This window comes from Erythrolamprus reginae, chromosome 4 (assembly GCF_031021105.1).
Source record: "Erythrolamprus reginae isolate rEryReg1 chromosome 4, rEryReg1.hap1, whole genome shotgun sequence".
NCBI classification, from domain to species: domain Eukaryota; kingdom Metazoa; phylum Chordata; class Lepidosauria; order Squamata; family Dipsadidae; genus Erythrolamprus; species Erythrolamprus reginae.
Window position 1 is genome coordinate 23,971,146 of NC_091953.1, and position 27,212 is coordinate 23,998,357.

At 41.7% G+C, this 27,212-nt stretch overlaps 1 protein-coding gene across 1 annotated transcript in view; it reads right to left on the reverse strand.

The window, feature by feature from the left end:
• Nucleotides 1–13,474: 13,474 nt before the first annotated feature.
• The window catches only part of MTMR6 (myotubularin related protein 6), a 37,539-nt gene continuing 23,801 nt past the window's right edge, over nucleotides 13,475–27,212 (reverse strand). The window contains exons 10-14 of the mRNA XM_070749790.1: nucleotides 26,612–26,661; nucleotides 20,307–20,507; nucleotides 16,316–16,450; nucleotides 16,110–16,236; nucleotides 13,475–15,231 (exon numbers count right to left, since the gene is read on the reverse strand). Coding sequence (XP_070605891.1) covers nucleotides 14,977–15,231; nucleotides 16,110–16,236; nucleotides 16,316–16,450; nucleotides 20,307–20,507; nucleotides 26,612–26,661 — 768 coding nt within the window. The 3' untranslated portion in view covers nucleotides 13,475–14,976. The remainder of the gene's footprint in view (nucleotides 15,232–16,109; nucleotides 16,237–16,315; nucleotides 16,451–20,306; nucleotides 20,508–26,611; nucleotides 26,662–27,212) is intronic.

Consider the following 27,212-nt stretch of genomic DNA (forward strand, 5'->3'; position numbering starts at 1 on the left):
CAGGCGAACCAAACGCCCCCCTCGCCACAGCCGAAAGATGTTTCTCTAATGTGAGCTGTGGATCAAGGAGGACGCCCAAGTTGCGGACCCTCTCTGAGGGGGGTCAGTAGTTCCCCCCCCAGGGTGATGGACGGGCAGATGGAATTGTCCTTGGGAGGCAAAACCCACAGCCACTCCGTCTTATCAGGGTTGAGTTTGAGTCTGTTGATACCCATCCAGGCTCCAACAGCCTCCAGACACCGGCACATCACTTCCACTGCTTCGTTGACTGGACATGGGGTGGAGATTTATGTGTGACCCATTATTTTCCTACAGTTCTGTCTGACTGACAATTTCTTTTCATCCAAAGAATCGTTGATTTCATGCTGCCCTTCCTAACACACATTCCGTGAGGGTCTCTATCTATTTTGAGATGCAAAGCAATGAAAAGCACTGAGACAAGCAATGCTATTCAAACTCACCAGCTCATGAAAATGCCTTGAGAACTATAAAAAGGGCCCCACCAAAGGAAACAGGCTCCTCAGTGGAACTTACAATTATAGACTGAAACACTTTTTTTAAAAAAAACAGTCCCCAACACAAAGCACCTTTCTAAATGCAAACACTACTGAAGCATTCTCTCTCCTAAGTAATATACGCTTGGACTATATTCACTGTCTGTGTCTATGTGCTTGTGCGCTCATGCATGTGTGTTTAAGGCAAGGGCAGGAAGATAAATGCACTCCAACCTATTTGGCAACTATTCCTGCAAATTTTGTATTACTTTAAGAGCTATGTGGTGAAACAAACTTCTTGCATCGATAATGACAAAGGCTTCCTTTTGGTAAAGAATCCAGAAAGCTGCTATTTTGTGGATTATTGTTTTAAATTATCTGTCTGTCTATCTATCTATCTATCTATCTATCTATCTATCTATCTATCACCTGTTTATATCTATCTATCTATCATCCATTCATCTGTCATCCATCCATCCATCTATCCATCATCCATCCATCTATCTATCACCTGTTTATATCTATCTATCTATCTATCTATCTATCTATCTATCTATCTATCTATCTATCATCTGTTTATATTTATTTATTTATCTATCTATCTATCTATCATCTATCTATCTATCTATCTATCTATCAATCAATCAATCAATCACCTGTTTATATCTACCTACCTACCTATCATCTATCTATCATCTATCTATCATCTGTTTATATCCATCCATCCATCCATCCATCCATCTATCTATCTATTTATTTGTCAAACAGGTATAGAACAGTAGTTTATATAAACATAACATAGAAAGTAATGATAAAAGAAGACAATAGGACAGTAGGACAGAGACGGTAGGCACAATGGTGCGCTTATGCACGCCTCTTATAGACCTCTTAGAAAAGGGGAGAGGTCAACTGTAGACAATCTAATGTTGAAGATTTTGGGGTTTGGGGAAGAAACAACAGAGTCAGATAGTGAATTCCAGGCGCTGATCACTCTATTGCTTAAGTCATATTTTCTGCAGTCTAGTTTGGAGCTGTTTAAATTTAGTTTGAATCTATTACGTGTTTGTGTGTTGCTGCGGTGGAAGATGAAGTAGTCATTAACAGGAAGGACATTTTGGTGTACGATTTTGGGACTAATCACTATGTCTTCAATAAGAAAATTATTTAAAAATAACTTTTAAAAAGGAACAGGTTTCCCCAGTTACATATATGGCTGTGAAAGTTGGACCATAAGAAAGGCTGAACGCCAAAGTATTGAGGCCTTTGAACCATGATGCTGGAGAAGATTCCTGCAAGGCCTCCTGATCACTCCTTTATTTTCTCCTCTATTCCCCCTTTAATTATTATTTTTTATTATTGTTATTATTTATTAGATTTGTATGCTGCTTTTCTCCAAAGACTCGGGGCGGCTCACAACAATAAAAACAGTACAAATCCAATATTTAAAAGAATTTAAACCCCTTCATATAAAAAGCAATCATACATCTCACACAAACCATGCATAAAACAAAAACAGTCCAGGGGAATCAATTTCCCCATACCTGACGACAGAGGTGGGTTTTAAGGAGTTTGCGAAAGGCAAGGAGGGTAGAGGCAATCCTAATCTCCAGGGGGAGTTTATTCCAGAGGGTTGGGGCTACCACAAAGGAGGCTCTTCCCCTAGGTTCCGCCAGATGACAGTGTTTTGTCGATGGGACCCGGAGAAGACCCACTCTGTGGGACCTAACTGGTCGCTGGGATTCATGCAGCAGAAGGCGGTCCCTGAGATAGTCTGGTCCGGTGCCATGAAGGGCTTTATAGGTCATAACCAACACTTTGAATTGTGACTGCAAACTGATGGGCAACCAATGCAGACTGCGGAGTGTTGGTGTAACATGGGCATACCTGGGGAACCCCATGACTGCTCTCTCAGCTGCATTCTGCACGATCTGTAGTTTCCGAACACTCTTCAAAGGTAGCCCCGTGTAGAGAGCGTTACAGTAGTTAAACCTCGAGGTGATGAGGGCATGAGCGACTATGAGCAGTGACTCCCAGCCCAGATAGGGCCACAACTGGTGCATCAGTTCTACCTGATTATATCCAGATTCGCCCACATTTCTACAACACTCCATGGCCTGCACTGGCTGCCGATCAGTTTCCAGTCACAATTCAAAGTGTTGGTAATGACCTTTAAAGCCCTACATGGCATTGGGCCAGAATACATCCGGAACCGCCTTCTACCGCACGAATCCCAGCAGCCGATAAGGTCCCACAGAGTTGGCCTTCTCCGGGTCCCGTCGACCAATGTCATTTGGCGGGCCCCAGGGGAAGAGCCTTCTCTGTGGCGGCCCCGGCCCTCTGGAATCAACTCCCCCCAGAGATTAGAATGGCCCCCACCCTCCTTGTCTTTTGCAAATTACTCAAGACCCACCTTTGTCGACAGGCATGGGGGAGTTAGGATATTCCTTCCCCCAGGCCATTACAAGTTATGTATGGTATGTTTGTGTGTATGTTTTGTTTTTATAATAAGGGTTTTTTAGTTGTTTTATTAAATTGGATTGTTACATGTTGTTTTTTATCATTGTTGTTAGCTGCCCCGAGTCTGCGGAGAGGGGCGGCATACAAATCCAATAAATAATAATAATAAAAATAATACACACAACATAAAACAGTGCATAGTGAAAAATGCCCACCACCCCGACACACACACATACCCCACCACCATATCGGGGGTGTTTCTTATATAACCCACTTTAAGCCAAGAGCAATATATCAAATACTAATAAAAAGAAAGGACTCACTGGAGAAGAGCCTAATTTTGGGAACGATTGAGAGCAAAAGAAGAAGGGGACGGCAGAGAATGAGGTGCAGATGACCTTGAAATAACCTAGCTTGAAGACCAGGCCAACTCAGGGGCTGCTGGATAGATAACGTGTAGTACATTTGTATCTGTTGGGGAACCTGGCTTATCTACAACACAAAACATTTTATCATCAGGTCTTCCTAACCCCTTTCCTTGCCTCTCAAGAGCCAGACATGTTGAAAGATATGAAAGTTTGCGTTAGGGACAAACTACTAAGGAGAAAAATCTATGTCATTGATAATAGCTGACACTGATTTGATGGCACATAATCAATCAACCGTGTCCTAATTTGTTAAGGCACAAGTACAAATGCTGAAAGACATCATCAATATGGCAGCTAAATTATTAAACTAGGATCGGGGAGATCCAGATTGAAGTCATTTTCAATCAACCTTACTAACTCATAGTGTGTAGCTACTGTATCTTATCTCACATAGTTGCTGAAACATTGGAGACTGAAGCACTATAAACACTATCTTGAATTCCTGTAGGAAAGATGAATACAATTTAAAAGAATGATGAATAAACTCTTGGGAAGGAAAGGGAAAAAAATCATATGGTTTTAAAAACCATTTAATACAGTGGTACCTCTACCTAAGAACGCCTCTACTTACAAACTTTTCTAGATAAGAACCGGGTGTTCAAGATTTTTTTGCCTCCTCTCAAGAACCATTTTCCACTTACAAACTCGAGCGTCCGAAACTATAACCGAAAAAGGCAGGGAGAAGCCTCTGTGGGGCCTCTCTAGGAATCTCCTGGGAGGAAACAGGGCTGGAAAAGGTGGGGAGAAGCCTCCGTGGGGCCTCTCTAGGAATCTCCTGGGAGGAAACAAAGCCAGAAAAGGTGGGGAGAAGCCTCTGTGGGGCCTCTCTAGGAATCTCCTGGGAGGAAACAAAGCCAGAAAAGGTGGGGAGAAGCCTCTGTGGGGCCTCTCTAGGAATCTCCTGAGAGGAAACAGAGCCGGAAAAGGCGAGGAGAAGCCTCTGTGGGGTCCCTCTTGGAATCTCCATGTGGTTTCCCCAATCACACGCATTATTTGCTTTTACATTGATTCCTATGGGAAGAATTGCTTCTTCTTACAAACTTTTCTACTTAAGAACCTGATCACGGAACAAATTTTCTGATTTTCCTGGGGTAATAATGAATGCATTATTTTATAAACAAGTTTTACTTACCACCGTCCAACCTTAATTTCAAGGGCCCCATTTATTACAAGAAAAATCAAATGGAACCAAAGGAAACGCAGCCTTTTTTTCAAAGTTGACGAAGATTGTAGTGGAGAAGCAAAATAAATGGTAACAATCATAACATCCTATCACAGACTATGTAAAAAGGGAGCCGTTACCGTAAGCTTCACCATCTGGGTTCTGGGTTCATCCCTCTCTTGATAAAGGGACTATTGAGTGTTTTTGTTAGGCAAAGAATGAAGGGAAATGGGATTATTTTGTCTTAATGCTATAGATTTAGAGTGAGGCTTCCCAGAAGTGACACATCACTGTTATTTTGTGTTATCTACTTTACCGTGGAACTACATTGTGTATTTTACTTTTATTTTCTGGGATAGGGTCACCAGAGTAATCAATTTATAAACTAGTACCACTCTGCTGTCGAAGAGTCTAATCAAAAGAGAATTTGGGAAGAAAGCAATAATAATGCTGCTGCGGTGGAAAACATAGAAGAGTATTTACAGGGGGGATTTTGTCATGTGTCGGGAGAGAACTGAAGCTGATCTCATCTCTATGCCAGCCTATTTCTGAAGCTCATAAAGTGATAATGGTTTTTAATTTGAAGCAGTAGAGGGGGAAGGGGGTGAGACAAGGCCTCTGTTGTAGAAACGACTGTATTCCCCTTTGTGAGCAAATGCTTTTAAATTGCCACGCTCCTAGATTCAGGTCACTAGAAATTGGATATGGAAGGAAAATGCATCCACTCGGCAGAGCCCTGCTGCACTTCCTCATATGCCCATTTGGCAGCTGTCCTACAAAAATTGAATGGTTGGGAATTTAAAGCTCCAATTAAAGAAAAAAGCAGCGTAGCACAAAGAATTCTCAATTATAAGCATCTTTAATGACTAGGCGCACCTGAGGGATCGCATGAAATTTGCATGAGGTTTCCATAGTGAGATTTTTTAAAAAAACAAAAAAAACCAGGCATCTCAATAAGACGCAGTCTGATTCTGACATAAATCTCGTCAGATTTACAGCGGTACCTCTACTTAAGAACTTAATTCGTTCCGTGAGCAGATTCTTAAGTAGAAAGATTTGTAAGAAGCAGCCATTTTTCCCATAGGAATCAATGTAAAAGCAAATACTGTAATGTGTGCGATTGGTGAAACCAACCAGCCCTGTTTTCTCCCAGGAGATTCCTAGAGAGGGCCCGTGGAGGCTTCTCCTCGCCTTTTCCAGCCCTGGTTCTCCCCAGGAGATTCCTAGAGAGGCCCCACAGAGGCTTCTACCCCCCTTTTCCGGCCCTGGTTCCCCCCAGGAGATTCCTTGAGAGGCCCCATGGAGGCTTCTCTCTGCCTTTTCCAGTCCTGTTTCTTCCCAGGAGAATCCTTGAGAGGCCCCACGGAGGCTTCTCCCTGCCTTTTCCGCTTAACAGTTTCAGAGGCTCGGGTTTGTAAGTGGAAAATGGTTCTTGAAAAGAGGCAAAAAAAATCTTGAACACCCAGTTCTTACATAGAAAGATCCGTAAGTAGAGGCGTTCTTAGGTAGAGGTACCACTGTATTTAATTATTTAATTCGACTTCTATGCCGCCCAATTCCGAAGGATTCAGGGCGGCTTACAATAAACAGGATAAATGCAAAAACAATAAAGAAGTTGAATGTAAAATCTAAAACAATAAAACCCTCATTAAAAACCCATTATAGAACAATCAACATGCATACATATCATTCATACGATTTGGCCATGATGGTTGTTAGTTCGTGGCCACCAGGCCTGCCAGCAAAGCCAGGTCTTCGTGGCCTTACGGAAGGCCAGGAGGGTGGGAGCAGTACGGACATTGGGGGGGGGAGTTGATTCCATAGTATTGGGGCGGCCACAGAGAAGGCCCTCCCTTGCAGTCTCACCAAACTGCATTGCTTAGTCGACGGGACTTGGAGGAGGCTAACTCTGTGTGTTCTTATTGGTCTCTGGGAGGTGTTCTGCCGGGCTCTCTGATAGGAGCCTCCCGAAAATTCAAGGGTACAAATTTCAGACACACACGTTTGAAAATTCAAAACAATGTTCTTTATCACAAAATTCAAAATAAACAAAGCACTCTTTTTGTATTGCAAAGAGCACTCTTCTCAAAACAACCAGGTAGTCTGTACAATTTCCCTTAAGCAGTCATTAAGTACTTAGCCAGCAGCTGTGGAGAAACTTCACACCCCTTCTTCTTCCAACGAAGTGAGACACACACACATTGCTCTGCTTTGGTTTCAAAGGCGTGAAAAAGCAACAAAGTCCAGCAACACAAGATTTCTGACGAATTCCGATCAGATATTCTTCCACAATGGCCAAACCCACATGCTGCTATTTATAGCAGCAGCCCCAATTACTGGAGCCCCACCCAAACACAGGTGGCCTCCCTTATTTCCTGTAATATGTTCTTACTTGATCTCTTCTATGCATAATTCTGCACTTGCGTGGGTCCAAAACGTCATCATCTGAAGCTATAGAAGATAAGGAAGATTGACTGCCTGGGCTGTGTGCCAAGCCCTCCTCTGCCAAGTCACTCCCACCTTCTTCTTCGTCCGAGAAAACTAAACTCTGAACTGATTCTGTCAGTAATAACACAGGGCTGTGACATGTTGAATTTCCCCCTGCATCCACCTCCCCATTCCCTGGGGCAGGAGCTGGGCGAGCCAACCACAACAGGGAGGTATGCGGCAAGAGGCCCGTAAATAGTCTGGTCTTGAGCCATGTAGGGCTTGAAGATTGATTGATTGATTGATTAGATTTGTATGCCGCCCCTCTCTGTAGATTCGGGGCGGCTAACAACAATAATAAAAACAGCATATAACAAATCTGAAGATGAAATGTGACCTGAAGATTAGCTCTGATGCTGCGTAGAAGCCTGAAAGCACATTCTTCATCTAAAATATGGGTGCACAACTTACCGTATTTTTCAGACTATAATACGCATTGGTGTACAAGACACACCAAGATTTCAAAGAGGTAAATTAAGGGGGGGAAAAAGGTTTTGTCCTCCCCACACCCCAGAAGTACTCTGCAAGCCTCCCAAACCCTCTGGGTGCCCCATTTTTTCACAAAAATGGGCTTTTTTGCCTTCCGCAGCCCCCAGGAGCACTCTGCAGGCCTTCCAACCCTCTGAGCACCCTGTTTTTCACAAAAATGGATCCCTTTTTCAACTTTTACAGAAAATAGGGCATGCAGAGGGTCTGGGAAGTCTGCAAAGAGCTGCTGGGGGCTGGGGAAAGGCAAAAACGCAATTTTTGCACACACAAAAAACCCGGCTTGTTTTTCAGGTTTTTTGCAAAAAGGGTGTGTCTGGGAAGCCTGCAGAGTGCTTTTGGGGTCTGGGGGAAGGCAGAAACACCCCTGACAAACGGGACAATTTTTCACAAAAATGGGACGCGGGGGCAGGACTTCAGGCAATTAAAAATGGCTGTATTTGATGTATAAGACGTACCGACATTTCCACCCTCTTTTTGGGGGGGAAAGTGCGTCTTATACTCTGAAATTTCCAACTTAAAACTAAGAGCCTGTTGGAATAGTGCTGTAAACAAAGAGAAAAGTCTCTACTTGGATAAATGTGTAAGAAAAATACTCTAGGTCAAGGGTGTCAAACTTATGATGACATGTTGTCATCCCGTGACATATCACAAGTTTTTCGTCTTTGGCTAAAATAGGTGGGCGTGGCCAGCATCTGGCAGGTGGGCCGCGGGTTTGACACCTGTGCTTCAGTTTGAACAAAAATCTAAAATGTTTCCAAGCATATGGGAGAGACTCCAGATACACCAGCTAAGTTTACTCATGCTAGCAATGTATTTGGAGAGCTATAATTATCTAAAAAGAAACAGGGCTGGCAATCTAAACTCCTTGATACTTTTGTGAAGTACACATCTCTCTACACAGGAACACAGATTTAAGTGAATGGGAGTGAATGGAATGATTGTTTTCTATGGGGTTTTTTTGGGGGGGGGAGGGTTTAGATTTTTAATTAGTTAATTGGATTAAGATATTTCGTATTGTATATTTTATATGTTGTGAGCTACCCCAAGTCCTCGGAGAGGGGTGGCATAGAAATAAAATAAAATAAAATAATAAAATAAATAAAATAAATAAATTTAAGCATTTTTCCTACTGAAATGTAGAGCCCAAAATACCACTTTAAGAAACATTACAGTGAGTTTTAATGTCTGGATTTTTGCAACTGAAGGAAACAGAAGTGAAAGAAATCTTAGAAAAGTTAGGGTTTTTTGCAAATACAACTGGATACCTCACCAATGATTTAAAAATAATACTAAAATATTGTTATCAGACTTTTAAAATTGAAAAGCCCTCAAGGTATATTACCATGGACACTATCCATCCTGGGATTTGGAATGGATGATTTGACTTTTACACAGAGGTGAACTGATCACACGTAGCTTTTGATCCCCTCAAGGATTTGGCCCAGTGGATCAGATTGCTATACCTCACAGACTTTTGGCCTGATCCAACAGGTATTCTGAGGTTTTAAAATATGAGGAATATGGAGCACAAATATCCCACATTTTGGAGCACAGTGACTCATGTGGTTAGGATATTATATTTCTTCATGTATTGCAGAATAGAATTTATTGGCCAAGTGTGATTGGATACACAAGGAATTTGTCTTGGTGTGTATGTTCTCAGTGTACAAAACTGGTTTCATAGAGCCAGAGCGGCAACAGAGAAGGCCCTCTCCTGCAGTCCCGCCAACCTACACTGTTTAGTCGATGGGACCCCGAGGAGGCCGATTCTGTGCGATCTAATAGACCTCTGGGAGGTACGTGGCAGGAGACGGTCCCATAAAGTCAGGCCCTAAGCCATGTAGGGCTTTATAGGTGATAACCAACACCTTGAATTGTGACCGTCGACTAATCGGTAACCAGTGCAGCATGCAGAGTGTTGGTGTTACATGGGCGTACTGAGATACACCCATAACAGCTCACGCAGCTGCATTCCACTGTAACATTGTTTTTATTATTGTTGTGAGCCACCCCGAGTCTTCGGAGAGGGGCGGCATACAAATCTAATAAATTATTATTAAATTATTATTATTATTACCTCTTGGCTATCTGCAGTTTCCAAACACTCTTCAAGGGTAGCCCTATGTAGAGCGCATTGCAATGATCAAGATGGGAGATAATGAGGGCCTGAGTGACTGTGCACAAGTCTTCCTGGTCCAAATAGGGCCGTAACTAGACCAGGTGAAGCTGGGTTAATTAAATAGATATTAATTGAGGAGTAATTTAGTAAAAACATCTTGAAGCAGTAACTGCATCTGAATCTGAAAAGTAATATTCAAGTTACCAAACCTGTATCAACTTAAGGCATGCACAAGTTAACAAAATATCTAATTACTTGAGCACATTTTAAAGAATAACTCGCATGAAAAACGTTGCTGCGCGTAGCACCTGATGTTGTGGTTTTTAAAAATTATGTTACGCCTTCTTAAATCTGACATTTTCCAGATGTGTTGAGGCAGCAGCTAGCTAAATTTTCTACTAGCACAGCTTTTTATGCCTGATCTGGAAATTGGATGGAAAGCAGGAGTTCATTAGCAACGATCAGGACCCATGAGTAGCTATGTGATGAAAGGGGCATTGTCCAACAAAACAGCACAGCAAGAGTGAGTTAAAAATCTCCCTCCTTCTCATATGCCACAACCTGACAAATTGTCCTAATGATGGCTATTAATGTGCACTTGGGCAAATGCACATGCACCCAGCAGATTTGTTTAAGGGCTTTACGATATTGGCAGTTTTATTTTCAACCCTTTATTTCAACCCTTTATTAGTTTTATTTTCAACCCTTTTCTTAATGATTCCCCCCTCCCCCGCGCCGCCGAATTACCACCTTCAAAATTCCGAGATCTTTTTCTGGTACTTACATCAATCATATCAACTCATATCAATAGCTTTGGCTCAAAAGGGGCAGACTCTGCGCTCATTTATTAAACTGAATCACACTTGCAATTTGGTTGACCACTCATCCAATTTAAACAGATTTTTTATTTATTCACCACCATCATAAACAGAGTTATCCACATTTGACATATTTACTTAGTATAAGTCAAGATCATTTATGAATAAGTTTAAAAAAGCATTAATTTCAATACAGATATTCAAAGGACTTCGCTTCTTACATCCATGAACAATATTTACCAATATGTATTTCTACTCTCCACGTTCTCCTTTTTAGCCGATTTGCAGCCTCCCCCTAACTCTTCTTTAGAGTTTTAAGTAAGGAACCTTGTTAGATTTCTGAAAATCCAAGCATATAATTTATGTAATCACTGCTATCTTTACCGATTTTCTCTTAGTAAAGCTGGGCGCTGAGTTATTCATTCTTTAATAACCATTTCTTTATTTTGACAAACATCGAGTAGCCTATAAAGTGTTCCCTCGATTTTCGTGGGTTCAAACTTCGCGAATAGCCTATACCACGGTTTTTCAAAAAATATTAATTAAAAAATACTTCGTGATTTTTTTGTTCTTATACCACGGTTTTTCCCGCCCGATGATGTCATACGTCATCACCAAACTAATACTTTTTGCAAATAAATAACAAAATAATGATTATTATTGTTAATAAATAATTATGTTTATAAATATCAGGACCACTAAGTGTTTTATTCAATGGTGAGTACCAGTAATAATGGTGAGTAAATGGTTGTTAAGGGAATGGGAAATGGTAATTTAGGGGTTTAAAGTGTTAAGGGAAGGCTTGTGATACCGTTCATAGCCAAAAAATGGTGTATTTACTTCCGCATCTCTACTTTGCGAAAATTCGACTTTCGCGGGCGGTCTCGGAACGCATCCCCCGCGAAAATCGAGGGAACACTGTAATTTCCTGATTCTCTTTTTTAAAAAAACTGTCACATACTAGGTTCCAGTCATCTGGATCTAATTTTAAGTTACACATTTTCTTAGATCAGTCATTCCACATTTACATTCATTAAGAATACTCAGTCTCTTTAATATACAATTGTGAACAATTTGAAGTTACTCAAAGGAAGGTTAAGAGGGAGAGAGAGGAAGTAGTTTTAGAGAAGGTAAAAGGGGGGGTGAGGAGAAGAAGGAAGGGAGGGTGGAGAGAGGGAAAGGGAGGGAGAGAGGTGGGATAGTGAGAGTAGAAGGGGAGTGAGAAAGAGAAAATTGAATACAGACTGATAATGTATTAATAATACAGGAGTGTCGTTAAAGATAAAAAATAAAAGATTAGGCAAGAAATACGTAATTATGAATGCTTTTGAGAAATATATAAGGTATAGGCATTGATATTTATGTATGAACATGATGTGGAAAATAAAATAAAAAACCTTTAAAAAAAAAGAATCCTCAGGTGGATAATCTGTCTCTTAGATAGTGTGCCGTGAGACATGGTCAGGCATGCCGCGAAGCTCAGAGAGAAAGAAAGCAAGAGAGAGAGAAAGAAAGAAAGAAAGGAAGAAAGAGAAAGAAAGAGAGAGAGAGAGAGAGAACAAGAGAGAAAGAAAGCAAGAGAGAAAGAGAACAAGAGAAAGAAAGAGAGAGAGCAAGAGAGAGAAAGAAAGCAAGAGAGAGAGAGCAAGAGAGGGAGGGAAGGAGAGAGAGAGAAAGACATAGAGGGAGGTAGGGAGGGAGAGAGAAAGAGAGCAAAAAGAGGAAGGAAAAGAAAGAAAGAGGGATGGAGAGAGAGAGAGAGAAAGAGGAAGGAAGGGAGAGAAAGAGGGAGGGAGAAGGAAATAAAGCGAAGGAGAGGAAGAGAGAGAGATGTTTATGTCCAAACTTTTTTTAGCCACCTCCCCCCCCTCCGCTCAATGTGCCCCAGGTTTTCGTAAATGTAAAAAATGTGCCGCGGCTCAAAAAAGGTTGAAAACCACTGCCCTAGCATACAATTGTTTTGTTAATTACATTTGCTAGTCTGATTCCTCACAAGATTTTTGTTGCCTCCTCTATCCCCAATAGGAGGGAGAGGGAGAGAGAGAGAATGTAACATTGAGGTGTTAGGCTGAAGTAGTTCTCACCCACCTCAGTTATCAAAGGGTGATTTTTGGCCCAGTCGCTTTCTCTCAACCCGACCTACTTCACAAGGTTGTTGTGGGGAAAATAGGGAGCACTATGCATAACCATCTTCAGTTACTGATGGAAAAGTGGGATATAAAACAAATATAAGCAGATGATTTTACATGAGACATGAAATACCCAAAGACCTGCATTTCTACTTATGAAGGTGATTCAAGAAGCTACTTTTATAACTGTTCAGCAAGATTAATGCAGCTACACATGGGTTGTTTTTTTTTAAATCAGAAGACAGTTGCAAGAAATAATTTGTAATACAATATTTGGTCTTATACTTTCAGTATATCTGACAGCAAGCAATTATTAACCCATAGGAAGAAACTAGAGAGAAAAAACAACTCGAGGTCCAAATTTCTCTGCCCTAATATTTTTTCAAAACTCTACTGCTGTAGAAAATCTGCACAAGGCCTACTAAGCAGGCAGGATGATTGACAATGCACCACATCTGAGGTAAATGATAGATTCCATTTTCCCCTTTTAATCAATTTTTCGTGGTTAAATAGGCCTATCATCAATATCAATTTGTCACTTATTCCTTCTTCATACATTATAATGTGACCCTTGAAGTGTTCCAGGTAAGATTCTATTCACCTGTTATTAGTGTGACTAGATCCCAACCAAGATAGAAGGAGACAGCCAACTGTGTGAGATTTTATATAGCCTTGATGGCGGCATTGTTCACGCAGCCTTCAATGATTACTGCAAAGCTAAACTAATTTTCACTGTGTGTGTAATAAGCATTTGGTCCCTCAGGTATAAATTACCTATTATACCACCTGGGATGTTTGCTATCCGCAGGGCATGCATGTTTACCATATCAGCTTTCAATATTCATTTTCTTCATTTGAACAATCAAAACAAATTGGGAGAAAACAAACAGAGACATTAAAACAAATCCATTCTTTTTTCTGATGAAGCAAAAACAAAGATATTGGGAACACACCGATTTACTACACAATTACACAGCGTACCTTTTTAACCTAAGCATCCTGCTTAACTGATGATCTGTTTCCTGTGACCTTGGATACTGTCCTGGATAGTAAATGTCAACATTAATACGTTTTCAAAACATCTGAGATTCTACAGTCATCTTGGCTTGTAGACCGAAACTTTAGTTTATTAGCTAATAAGTAGCTGCTTGATTAGTAATTCACATTTATTCACCTAATACATTAATGTGATAATCCTACTGATTGAAAAACAAGCTTTTTATTTCGAATTAAGCTGCACCTTTTAAAGCAGATTTACAAACAGATTAAAATCCTGCAGGAAACCGCAAATATATCCAATCAAAAAGGTACGGTCCTTATACTTTCTATGTCACTGAATGCTCAAGTTACTTTATACATAATCGCAAGAAGCCTTAAAAAAAATAAACCACTCTGAAATATAGCTTATTCTTGGAAATGGGTACTCCAATCCTGAAATACGTGTGACACTCCTAGTTTACCCATTTTATCAACTGAACTGTACTTCCAATAGTTGGGAAGAAGTGTATAGAAGGTGCATAGCTTTTTGGCTGCAATTTTAACTTATTAGCCAGGTAGGAAACCTTTATCTCTTTTTTTTAACTTTATCATTCTAACTAGCGCTTTATCGTAAAGTAAAGAGAGAGAGAGAGAGAAAGGTTTCTTACTTTTGCAATGGGTTAAAACTGAATACAAGAAATTGCTATTCCATAATTACTGATGTGAATCCCATGGCGTTGTTTTGAAAGAGAATAATTTTAAGAAGTCACTAAGCATATTTTAGATATTCTAAATGAGCTGCTCTCAAAACTTGAATAGAACAAATATAAGTTGAATATCATTCTACCTTGATACTAATTAATGATGTAGGTATCACTGAAAACACTGTTAACAGGCAATAGATTAAACAAGAACACACAAACACACACACTTTACATTTATATACAGATGTTCATTGATCCCAGTAAATTGTCTGTATCCTAAAAGCAAACATTCAAATATCATTTAGTGTTTGGCAATAATCACACCGGGTGAATTAGACGTGGTTTATGTGTTAGTCGATTCACTGAAATCTTGGCTTGTTTAAACCTCACTAATTTCAGTGGGTTTACTTTAACTATGGCTCCATCGGGAATAAGTTAGTGCAGCTATAATTTATTGTGATGTCCGACTTTCGTTCCCCAATTCCCCACAAAAGGCTTCCTATGTTCTTCATATCCTTTTCAACATTGTTAATTTCAATTACCTCTTACAAGAATGACATTTTCAAAACTAATGTGCACTCTAGTCTACGTTAATGAAACTCTCCATTGCACACATTAGTTTTTTGGTCGCGTTCCAAAAGATCGGACTCACAATGGCCCTGTCTTGAACTTCAATCTTTTCCAGAAAAGCAGAACGGCTTCGTGTGACATTTAGCAGGTCATTCTGGCCACTCCGTATTCCAGGCTGACAACACTCGGCTCTGTTTTGGAGAACTCTTCCATGTACTCGCTGTATCGATTGTCTGCTGTGTTGGAGCCCTCTATGGTCCGAAGGCAGTCATTCTCGTGTAAGAGAGGCTGCTCTTTCTTAAAGCAGAGTGAGGTTTTGACGCCTGGCGACACGGGGCAGACGGACTCCTTCGCAAAGACAGCATCCAAATCCTTGTGTAAACGGTGGCCCAGTTTCTAAAGTTAAGAAAGGTCATTCAGATTTGGTAGTTTTTATCTCTTTTCTTTCATCTCTTCCACTTGCTAATAAACAGTACAAACGCCTCTACTTACGAACTTTTCTAGATAAGAATCGGGTGTGCAAGATTTTTTTGCCTCTTCTCGAGAACCATTTTCCACTTAAAACCCGAGCCTCCGAAACTGTAACTGGAAAAGGCAGGGAGAAGCCTCCGTGGGGCCTCTTTAGGAATCTCCTGGGAGGAAACAGCCGGAAAAGGTGGGGAGAAGCCTCCGTGGGGCCTCTCTAGGTATCTCCTGGGAGGAAACAAGGCTGAAAAAGGTGGGAAGAAGCCTCTGTGTGGCCTCACTAGGAATCTCCTGGGAGGAAACAGGGCCAAAAAAGGCGGGAAGAAGCCTCTGTGGGGCCTCTCTAGGAATCTCCTGGGAGGAAACGGCCGGAAAAGATGGGGAGAAGCCTCTGTGGGGCCTCTCTAGGAATCTCCTGGGAGGAAACAAGGCTGAAAAAGGTGGGAAGAAGCCTCCGTGGGGCCTCTCTAGGAATCTCCTGGGAGGAAACAGGACCGAAAAAGGCGGGAAGAAGCCTCCGTGGGGCCTCTCTAGGAATCTCCTGGGAGGAAACAGGGCCTCCACCCTCCCTGTGGTTTCCCCAATCGCACGCATTATTTGCTTTTACATTGATTCCTATGGGGAAAATTCCAATGGGGAAGGAATTAAGTTCGTAAGTAGAGGTACCACTGTACTTATTCTAGGTTCCAGCTGTCAGCCTCTCTGTATTATTCTTCATATCTCCATATCTCCACTGCAATTTTGGAATAAAGAAATGATTTTTGAGGGGGAAAGTGGTCCCAGGAGTGGTATCAGTTGCCCATACTCACATTTTCCAATTCTTTAATATCTTTCTCCAGTTCTTTATTTTCCTCACTCAGGCTCATCACGTGGCTCAATACAGATTGCCGGGGATGCATTGTGTGATCAAATTGATGATACATGTTCCTCCAAAACCTGTATGTGTCAACACAAAGTTATGTTAATACTCCAATCCAGGTGATGGGAGTTTATAAAATGCATAATTGAAACTTACTTAAAATTAAAGGCGGCTGTATCTGGCTCCAGAACTGAAAGTGACTGCGAAAAATGTTCATTGTAGATTGGATTTAGATATTTCCTGTGGTCATCCAAAAGAAAAGTCCACAAGGAAAAAGTCTTCTCTTTCAATCTTAAAATAAGGAGAGCCTAGAGTTAAAACAATCGTCAGTGGCTGAGAAATATCTACACTGAATCAAGGTACACAAAATGTGGGATATTTGTGGTAAGAAAGCCATAAAGAGCAGAGTTTAATTACAAATACGAACCTCAAAAGGTCGCTACAGAGCACTGCACACCAAGACAACTAGACACAAGAATAGTTTGTTTTTCCGAACGCCATCACTCTATTAAACAAATAATTCCCTGAACACTGTCAGACTTTCTACTAAATCTGCACTTCTATTTCTACTAGTTTTTCTCATCATTCCTATCACCCATTTCCTCCCATGTTGACTGTATGACTGTAACTTGTTGCTTATATCCTAAGATTTTTATTAATATTGCTTCTTCATTGCTTATTTGACCCCTATGATAATCATTAAGTGTCGTACCACATGATTCTTGACAAATGTATATTTTATTTTATGTACGCTGAGAGCATATGCACCAAGACAAATTCCTTGTGTCCAATCACACTTGGCCAATAAAATTCTATTCTATTCTATTCTATAAAGAACTGTTCAACACTGCCTTCCTGCCAATACCCCCATTAACATTCACTAATTTAAAGAGGGCAAAAATGAGACTACAGTACAGGTATCTATGGTGTTCCAAAGCTCCTACCCAACAAACTGACTAGGAGGAATTTCAGGATGTGAAATGGCCACCAAAGGGAGGAAAATAAAGGAATATATTACTATCAGGAATATTTTGCACATATCAAAATCCAAAGAAGCAGGTTGCCTCCATTTATTTATTTATTAGATTTGTATGCCGCCCCTCTCCGTAGACTCGGGGCGGCTAACAACAATAATGAAACAACATGTAACAAATCTAATATTTAAAATAATTTTAAAAACCCTTATTTAAAAAACCAAACATACACACAAGCATACCATGCATAAATTGTAAAGGCCTAGGGGGAAGGGAATATCTCAGTTCCCCCATGCCTGACGGCAAAGGTGGGTTTTAAGGAGCTTACGAAAGGCGAGGAGGGTGGGGGCAACTCTGATCTCTGGGGGGAGTTGGTTCCAGAGGGTCGGGGCCGCCACAGAGAAGGCTCTTCCCCTGGGTCCGGCCAAACGACATTGTTTAGTCGACGGGACCCAGAGAAGGCCAACTCTGTGGGACCTAACCGGTCGCAGGGATTCGTGCGGCAGAAGGCGGTCCCACATATATTAAGAGTTTCCTCCGTGTGAAAAAGGATTCTAAGCCATCAGCACTTTAAAACGCTACCTCATTGTTCAGTCTAGCAAAGCTTGATTTCCATCACTGATTTTATCTGAGAGTTTAATATTTAATAGCCCTGAGGGGAAACTCTTTGACTACTTTTGGCAGTAAAGTGCAGCCATTCCATTAGGCTGTAGCAGAAGGAAAAGCTAAGTAAGTACTGGAAGTCTTACATATCTTTTGCTATCACATTCCACTTCCCCTTCCTCTCCTTTCCTTCCCCTTTCGTCTTCTTTTGAAAATTTATTTTATTTTTAAACTGTTGTTCCTCCCATATTTTAGACAGTCATATTTTTTCCAGGATGCAAGTCCCTGAAGACAGGGACTTCCTTTCTTTCTTTTTTTTCCCTTTAAATATTTTTCTTTAAGACAAACAAGACAAACAACATTTAACATTTAAAGGAGCTACCATTGCTCCACTAAGCATAGAAGTTTTACTAATACAGAAAAGAAGACTAATTGTAATTTAGATCAATACCGAAAGATAATTCATGGTATGCTACTATAATATAACATCTACTTCGGTATTTCCCTTTTAACATTATAATTAAAATTATTGGAGTCAATTCGTAATACTAAAAATTTTTCCATAAAATTTCTTAATATACTACTATAATATAACATCTACTTCTATATTTCCATTTTAACAATATAATTAAGATAATTAGAATCAATTAATAAGACAAAAAACTTATCCTTAGGATTTCTTAATATACTACTATACTATAACATCTAATTCAACATTTTCGTTATGGTTAAAATAATTGAAATCAGTTAATAAGGTTAGAAACTTATCCATAAAATTTCAATGTTATTTATTCAATGTAATACATTTAAATTTTCTAGAGTTTATTTATATATTATTAATTATTAATAATCTTTTTTTTTCATTCCACCAATTATATACTTTCTCCCAAGTTTTATAAAACTCTGTTTCCCTTTGATTATTTAACCGTCTCGTCATCATATCTAATTCTGCACGTTCCATGATTTTCTTAAAAACCTCTTCGTCTTTTGGGATTTCCTTTTCTTTCCATTTTTGCGCAAATGTAATATTTGCCACTACTAATATATGAATTATTAAATAATATATTTCTTTTTTGTATTTGGTATCACTGATGCCTAGTAGGAAGAATTCTGGGGTCTTTTTAATCTCCTCCCTTTCTAGATTGATCTGTAAGTACAGTGGGAGGAGTAAAACTAGCACACTTCCAGAGAAAAGGGAAAGAAAATTGCTGGCATGGTTGCCAAATAAAAGGAGTTTTTATGCATATGCTCTGGGAATGTGTTGAAGTTCAAAAATTTTGGAAGGAAGTACAGAATGAAATAAATACAGTGATACCTCGTCTTACAAACGCCTCGTCATACAAACTTTTCGAGATACAAACCCGGGGTTTAAGATTTTTTTGCCTCTTCTTACAAACTATTTTCACCTTGCAAACCCAAGCCGCCGCCACTGGGATGCCCCATCTCTGGACTTCTGTTGCCAGCGAAGCGCCCATTTTTGCACGACTGGGATTCCCCTGAGGCTCCCTTCCATGGGAAACACCACCTCCAGACTTCTGTGTTTTTGTGATGCTGCAGGGGAATCCCAGCAGCGCAAAAACAGGTGCTTCGCTGGCAACAGAAGTCAGGAGGTGGGGTTTCCCAGAGAGGAGAGCCTCAGTGATGCTGCAATTTCACTGATGCTCCCTTCGCTAGAAAACCCCTGCTGGGATTCCCCTGCAGCATCGCAAAAACACAGAAGTCTGGAGGTGGGGTTTCCCATGGAGTGGAGCCTCAGGGGAATCCCAGCAGCGCAAAAACGGGTGCTTCGGCTGGCAAAAGGGGTGAATTTTCGACTTGCACGCATTAATCGCTTTTCCATTGATTCCTATGGGAAACATTGTTTCATCTTACAAACTTTTCACCTTAAGATCCTCGTCCTGGAACCAATTAAGTTTGTAAGACAAGGTATCACTGTAATATGCTAAACATGAATTGGATAATTACAAAAGAATTAGCAATACTAGTTAAATATGGGGAATTACGAGAATTTAAAGAAATCAAAACAGCAGCTTTGGAAAGCGCTCAAGCAGTAATGGTCTTCAGGTGGAAGGATAGCAATAAATGGGACAATCCAGAATTGGTACTGGTACATGGTGGACCACATCCACTTCGAAATTATGGAAATAAGATTAAATAACTTTGATGAAAATAAATTGGAGAAGCTGATGGCACGATGGAACAAGGTGAAAAATTATACCTTAAGTAGAATTTAGGACGACAAGGTGAAAAATAAATTCCAATCACTTTTTGTAGGTAAAGAAATGTAAACCGGAGCCAAGGAAGAAATTGAAACTTATTGCAGATAATTTAACCCCCTAAATGGTGGTGGGGGTTTTATTGGTGTTGGGCACGTTTTCTTTTAAGTATTTTTTTGTTTGTTGTTAATTTAGTAAATAAACCAATTTTAAAATAATTTTTTTAAAAACAGTACAGTGGGAGGCTTTCTAATTGTAGCATAAAAATGGTGGAAGGAAAGACACAAAGGGAGGAGGGAGGGATAAGCAGAGAAGTTCAGTTCTGTGTTAATATATTGTTCCTGAGAGCCTCACTTGAGTTCTTCTCGTTCTTTTTGGCAGTTTCCAATGAAGTTTCCAAACTGGCATGAATGGATGTGCTCATAGATCTGAAGGAGAAAAGCTTCATTGTACTCAAAGGCCTGTGGAAACTGCTCCGTCAGGTGCCAGGCACATTCTAAAAACTGGACAAACACTGGGGATATTTCTTTCGGGTCACCGTCCAGTTGTCCACATCTATAAATTATAATATTCCATGTTAGTAAAAGATGAAAACGATGCACTTTCCAGAAAATATGACGTATTCCATAGATAAAGACTTGTACAAAAGTGCTGAAAACGTCTTTTTTTTCCTAAGCCTTTTTCTATGTTACATTTTAACACAGTTAACAGAGCAATTATTACTCAGGCACAAAAGAACTTCTAGGCACGTTCACTGGGCTGCAGCATGAGAACATAGCACTCCATATAAATCTGTTCTTTGGAGGTCCTGATTACTTTCCCAACTAGTCCATCATATATACTGCTCAAAATAAATAAATAAAGGGAACACTTAAACAACACAATATAACTCCAAGTAAATCAAACTTCTGTGAAATCAAACTGTCCACTTAGGAAGCAACACTGATTGATAATCAATTTCACATGTTGTCAGCACTTTCAACTTTGTACGGAACAAAGTATTCAATGAGAATATTTCATTCATTCAGATCTAGGATGTGTTCTTTGAGTGGTCCCTTTATTTATTTATTTTTGAGCAGTGTAGTTTGGGGTGGCTGATATCTTATGGCTCCCAGGGTCTTCCAGACTGGCAAAGCGAAATATCTGCATTTGGGTCCTCACTTTACCGACCTTGGAAGGATGGAAGGCTGATTTTTTTTTTCGGGGGGGGGGGGGGAATAGCATGGGTTAAGTGACAAAATTATTGCCTTAAGGCTTTCAAAGACTTAGGCATCCATAACTCAATGTAAAACCCCAAATCCTCCAAAAGAATTAAAGTCACCCAACTCCAAAGAATTCTTTAAAAATTTCAGCAGTACCCACTCTGGTAAAATTAGTATTCTTGTTCTATTTCCTGTCCTATTTATGTTCATTAAACCTGCACTGGCTGCCGATCAGTTTCCGGTCACAATTCAAAGTGTTGGTTATGACCTATAAAGCCCACAGAGTGGGCCTTCTCCGGGTCCCGTCAACTAAACAATGTCGTTTGGCGGGGCCCAGGAGAAGAGCCTTATCTGTGGCGGCCCCAGCCCTCTGGAATAGATTAGATTAGATTAGATTTATTGGATTTATATGCCGCCCCTCTCCGCAAACTCGGGGCTGCTCACAACAATAATAAAAACAGTACATAATAACAAATCCAATGCCCACCAATCTAATTACAGTTTAAAATTAATAAATTCATAAAACAATCCCAATGTATATAAAAACAGACACACAGTCAATCAATCAATGGCAAAACAACATGGGCAAGGGGGAGATGTTTAGTTCCCCCATGCCTGACGGCAGAGGTGGGTCTTAAGGAGTTTACGAAAGGCAGGGAGGGTGGGGGCAATCCTAATCTCAGGGGGGAGCTGGTTCCAGAGGGTCGGGGCCCCCACAGAGAAGGCTCTTCCCCTGGGTCCCGCCAGACGGCATTGTTTGGTCGACGGGACCCGGAGAAGGCCGACTCTGTGGGACCTAACCGGTCGCTGGGATTCGTGCAGCAGGAGGCGGTCCCGAAGATATTCTGGTCCGGTGCCATGAAGGGCTTTGTAGGTCATAATCAACACTTTGAATTGTGACCGGAAACTGATCGGCAGCCAATGCAGACTGCGGAGTGTTGGAGTGATATGGGCATACTTAGAGACGCCCATAATTGCTCTCGCAGCTGCATTCTGCACGATCTGAAGTTTCCGAACACTTTTCAAAGGTAGCCCCATGTAGAGAGCGTTACAGTAGTCGAGCCTCGAGGTGATGAGGGCATGAGTGACTGTGAGCAATGACTCCCGGTCCAAATAGGGCCGCAACTGGCGCACCAGGCGAACCTGGGCAAACGCCCCCCTCGCCACAGCTGAAAGGTGTTTCTCTAATGTGAGCTGTGGATCGAGGAGGACGCCCAAGTTGCGGACCCTCTCTGAGGGGGTCAATAATTCCCCCCCAGGGTAATGGACGGACAGATAGAATTGTCCTTGGGAGGCAAAACCCACAGCCACTCCGTCTTGTCTGGGTTGAGTTTGAGTTTGTTGACACCCATCCAGGCCCCAACAGCCTCCAGGCACCGGCACATCACTTCCACTGCTTCGTTGACTGGACATGGGGTGGAGATGTACAACTGGGTATCATCGGCGTATTGATGATACCTCACCCCATGCCCTTGGATGATCTCACCCAGCGGTTTCATGTAGATATTAAATAGCAGGGGGGAGAGGACCGACCCCTGAGGCACCCCACAAGGGAGAAACCTAGAGGTCGACCTCTGACCCCCCACTAACACCGACTGCGACCGACCGGAGAGGTAGGAGGAGAACCACTGAAGAACAGTGCCTCCCACTCCCAACCCCTCCAGCCGGCGCAGAAGGATACCATGGTCGATGGTATCGAAAGCCGCTGAGAGGTCAAGGAGCACCAGGACAGAGGACAAGCCCCTGTCCAGGGCCCGCCAGAGATCATCCATCAACGCGACCAAAGCAGTTTCCGTGCTGTAGCCGGGCCTGAATCCAGACTGTTGAGGACCTAGATAATCGGCTTCTTCCAAGGACCGCTGGAGTTGGAGTGCCACCACCTTCTCAACAACCTTCCCCATGAAGGGAAGGTTGGAGACTGGACGGTAGTTATTAAGCACGGCTGGGTCCAGGGAAGGCTTCTTGAGGAGGGGGCGCACAAGTGCCTCCTTATAAAGGGGCGGAAAGGACCCCCTCCTCAAGGAGGCGTTGACAATCTCCTGGACCCAGCTCCGTGTCACCCCTCGACTGGCCGAAACCAGCCAAGAGGGACACGGATCCAGTAAACAGGTGGCGGAACTCACAGCTCCAATGGCCTTGTCCACTTCATCAGGTGTCACCAAGTCAAACTCCTCCCAGACAGATGGACAAAGACGTTTAGCCCCAGTCACCTCGACTGACTCGTTGTCAGTCGACTCTGTTTTACAATTGGAGTCGAGGTCCGCTCGGATCCGAGCGATTTTATCAGCGAAAAACGTGTTAAAATCCTCGGCACTACTCTGCAAGGGCTCCCCAACTCCCCCCTGATTAAGAAGGGAGCGGGTTATCCTAAACAGAGCGGCCGGGCGGGATTCCGCTGATGCAATCAAGGCGGCATGATACGCGCATCTTGCCGCCTTGAGCGCCACTTTGTAAGTCTTAATATGAGCTCTTACAAGTGTTCGGTCGGATTCAGACTTACTCTTCCTCCATCGCTTCTCTAGACGTCTCTTCTGGCGCTTCAACACCCGGAGCTCCTCGTTGAACCATGGAGCTCTACGGGGTCTAGTGCCACGGAGAGGTCGCAACGGCGCAATCCGATCAAGAGCCTCCACTGCAGCCTTGTTCCAGGCCTCAGCAAGAGACTCTGCCAAACTGTGGACGAGTGTATCTGGAATAACCCCAAGCGCCATCTGGAAACCTTCTGGATCCATCAGGCGTCTGGGGCGGAACCTCCTAATTGGTTCCGCCTCCCTGCGGGGAAGGATTGGAGCCAGGAAGTTAAGCCGCAGTAGGAAATGATGTGACCACGACACAGGCAACATTTCTAAGCCCCTTAATCTCAGATCATTACTCAATTGCTCAGAGAGGAATATCATATCGGGTGCGTGTCCACCCTCGTGAGTCGGACCCTGAACTACTTGAGTCAGGTCCATGGCTGTCATGGTGGCCATGAACTCCTGTGCCAGTTCAGAGGAACCGCCGAGCGACGGTAGATTGAAGTCCCCCAGGACGATAAGTCCGGGGAACTCCACCGCCAACCCGGCCACCTCCTCGAGCAGCACAGGCAGGGCTGTTGACACGCAGCTGGGAGGCAGGTACGTGAGTAACAAGCCCACCTGAACCCCTAAGTCCAACTTCACCAGGAGGGACTCACAACCCGCAACCTCTGGAGCAATGAGCCTATGCAGGCCAAGACTCTCCCTGGCTATAATAGCCACTCCTCCCCCCATTCCCTGGGGTCGAGGTTGGTGCCATACCCGAAACCCAGCCGGGCAAATTTCAGAGAGAGGGACTCCTCCCTCCGGGCCCAGCCAGGTTTCGGTCACACAAGCCAGGTCGGCCTCCTCATCCAGGATTAAATCCCGGATGAGGAGAGCTTTATTTACCACCGACCTGGCATTGAGTAGCAACAACTTGAGCCCAGGGCCAGAATTACACTCATCACCAGTGCCTTGAGTTAAGCTCATGGAGCCTGAAGAAGGGATCACTACTAAGCAGCGAATCAACTCCCCCCGGTGATTAGGACTGCCCCCACCCACCTTGCCTTTCGCAAACTACTGAAAACCCACCTATGCCGCCATGCTTGGGGGACATAACTGACCCTTAGCTGTTTCATTTTATGTATGGTTTAATTGGATAGTATGACTGTTTTTATAATGGGTTTTTTATAATTGTTTTTAATATTAGATTTGTGCTTTGTATTTTGTTGTGAGCCGCTCCAAGTCTTCAGAGAGGGGCAGCATACAAGTCTAATAAATTATTATTATTATTATTATTATTATTATTATTATTATTATTATTATTATTATTATTATTGGCAGGGCATACAGAAATAGTTTGCTTGGCATGGAATAGAATGCTGTCTGAAATACATCACAATAATTACACAGAGTCTTGGTGACACGGCGGTTAGAGTGCAATACTTCAAGATACTTTTGCTGATCACCGGCTGCCAACAGTTTGGAAGATTGAATCTCATTAGGCTCAAGGTTTACTCAGCCTTCCATTCTTCCAAGGTCGGTAAAATGAGTACCCAGATTGTTGGGGGCAATAGGCTTACTCTCTGTAAACCGCTTAGAGAGCACTATAAAGCACTGTGAAGCGGTATATGAGTCTAAATGCTATCTATCTATCTATCTATCTATCTATCTATCTATCTATCTATCTATCTATCTATCTATCTATCTATCTATCTATCTATCTATCTATCTAGCTGCGAGAGCTATCATGGGCTTTCCTAAATTTGCCCATGTCACACCAACACTCCGCAGTCTGCATTGGTTGCCGATCAGTTTCCGGTCACAATTCAAAGTGTTGGTTATGACCTATAAAGCCCTTCATGGCACTGGACCAGAATATCTCCGGGACCGCCTTCTGCCGCACGAATCCCAGCGACCAGTTAGGTCCCACAGAGTTGGCCTTCTCCGGGTCCCGTCAACTAAACAATGTCGTTTGGCGGGACCCAGGGGAAGAGCCTTCTCTGTGGCGGCCCCGACCCTTTGGAATCAACTCCCCCCAGATATCAGAGTTGCCCCCACCCTCCTAGCCTTTCGTAAGCTCCTTAAAACCCACCTCTGTCGTCAGGCATGGGGGAATTGACATGTTCCTTCCCCCTAGGCTTATAAAATTTGTGTATGGTATGCTAGTGTGTATGATTGGTTTTTAACTTGTGGTGTTCTTAAAATTAATTTAATATTGGATTTGTCTTGTATTGCTGTTGCTGTGAGCCGCCCCGAGTCTGCGGAGAGGGGCGGCATACAAATCTGATTAAACTAAACTAAACTATCTATCTATCTATCTATCCCTCCCTCCCTCCCTCCATCCATCCATCCCACCCTCCATCCATCCCTCCATCCCTCCATCCCTCCCTCCATCCATCCATCCATCTATCTATCTATCGGAGGAAACTGTGTGCAGCATTTGGACTTTAATGAATCAAAATATAAAATTTTAATTTTAAGTTCAATTAGAAACATAACCGAATGGGGAAGATAAATGAAGCTCATGCATCATCTATGCAAGTAATTATGGCAAAGGTACTTATGTTAGTGGTCTATTCTGTTTTGCCAAAAAACCCATTACAGTAAGGATAGCTCTTCCAATGAGAGAAAGAGAGTGTGACAGTGTGCAATCACTTGAACATAACTTGCAACCTGCTAAAAACAGAAATGGGCTGCACAGCATCCAAATAATCTGATCAGCTAAGAGTTTTAAAGTCATTTATTTAAATTGGAAATGGCTGCTCAGGTTTATTTTTGCAATCTTTATAAAATCTTAAAATCGATATAAAGCAATCAATTATTCTAAAACAAAATAAATATATATTCCCAATTTAAATCAAATGTGCTTGAACAAGATTGCAATATACAATTTAACATAACAAGGCACTTTACATAAAGAATTGAAATGTACACTTTTTAAAGTGAAAAACATTACCTATCTGAAAATTTGTGTCCAAAAGCAATCCAGTCTTTTTCCACCAAAACCTAGAAGAAATCATGTATTATTGTTTAACCATGCAGTATACTTTATGTTTTAATTTTTTTTCCTCCAAGTCACCATTTATATTCTGGATTTCTTAGCTCAATGGGGAAAACAAAACAGAAATGGAAGATGAGGGCTATAAAGTACAGTGGTACCTCTAGCTAACACCTTTCCCCCAGGCTCTTTATATTTTATGTTTGGTATGTATGTGTTGTTTGGTTTTTAAATATGATAGGGTTTTATATGCTTCTTTTTTAATATTAGATTTGTTTCGCTATAATATTGTTTTTATTATTGTTGTGAGCTGCCCTGAGTCTTCGGAGAGGGGTAGCATACAAATCTAATAAATTATTGTTGTTGTTGTTGTTGTTGTTGTTGTTGTTGTTGTTATTATTATTATTATTATTATTATTATTATTATTATTATTATTAAGAACACCTCTGCTTAAGAACTTTTCTAGATAAGAACCAGGTGTTCAACATTTTTTTGCCTCTACTTAAGAACAATTTTCTACTTAAGAACCCGAGCCCGGAAAAATTTCCCAGGAAATTT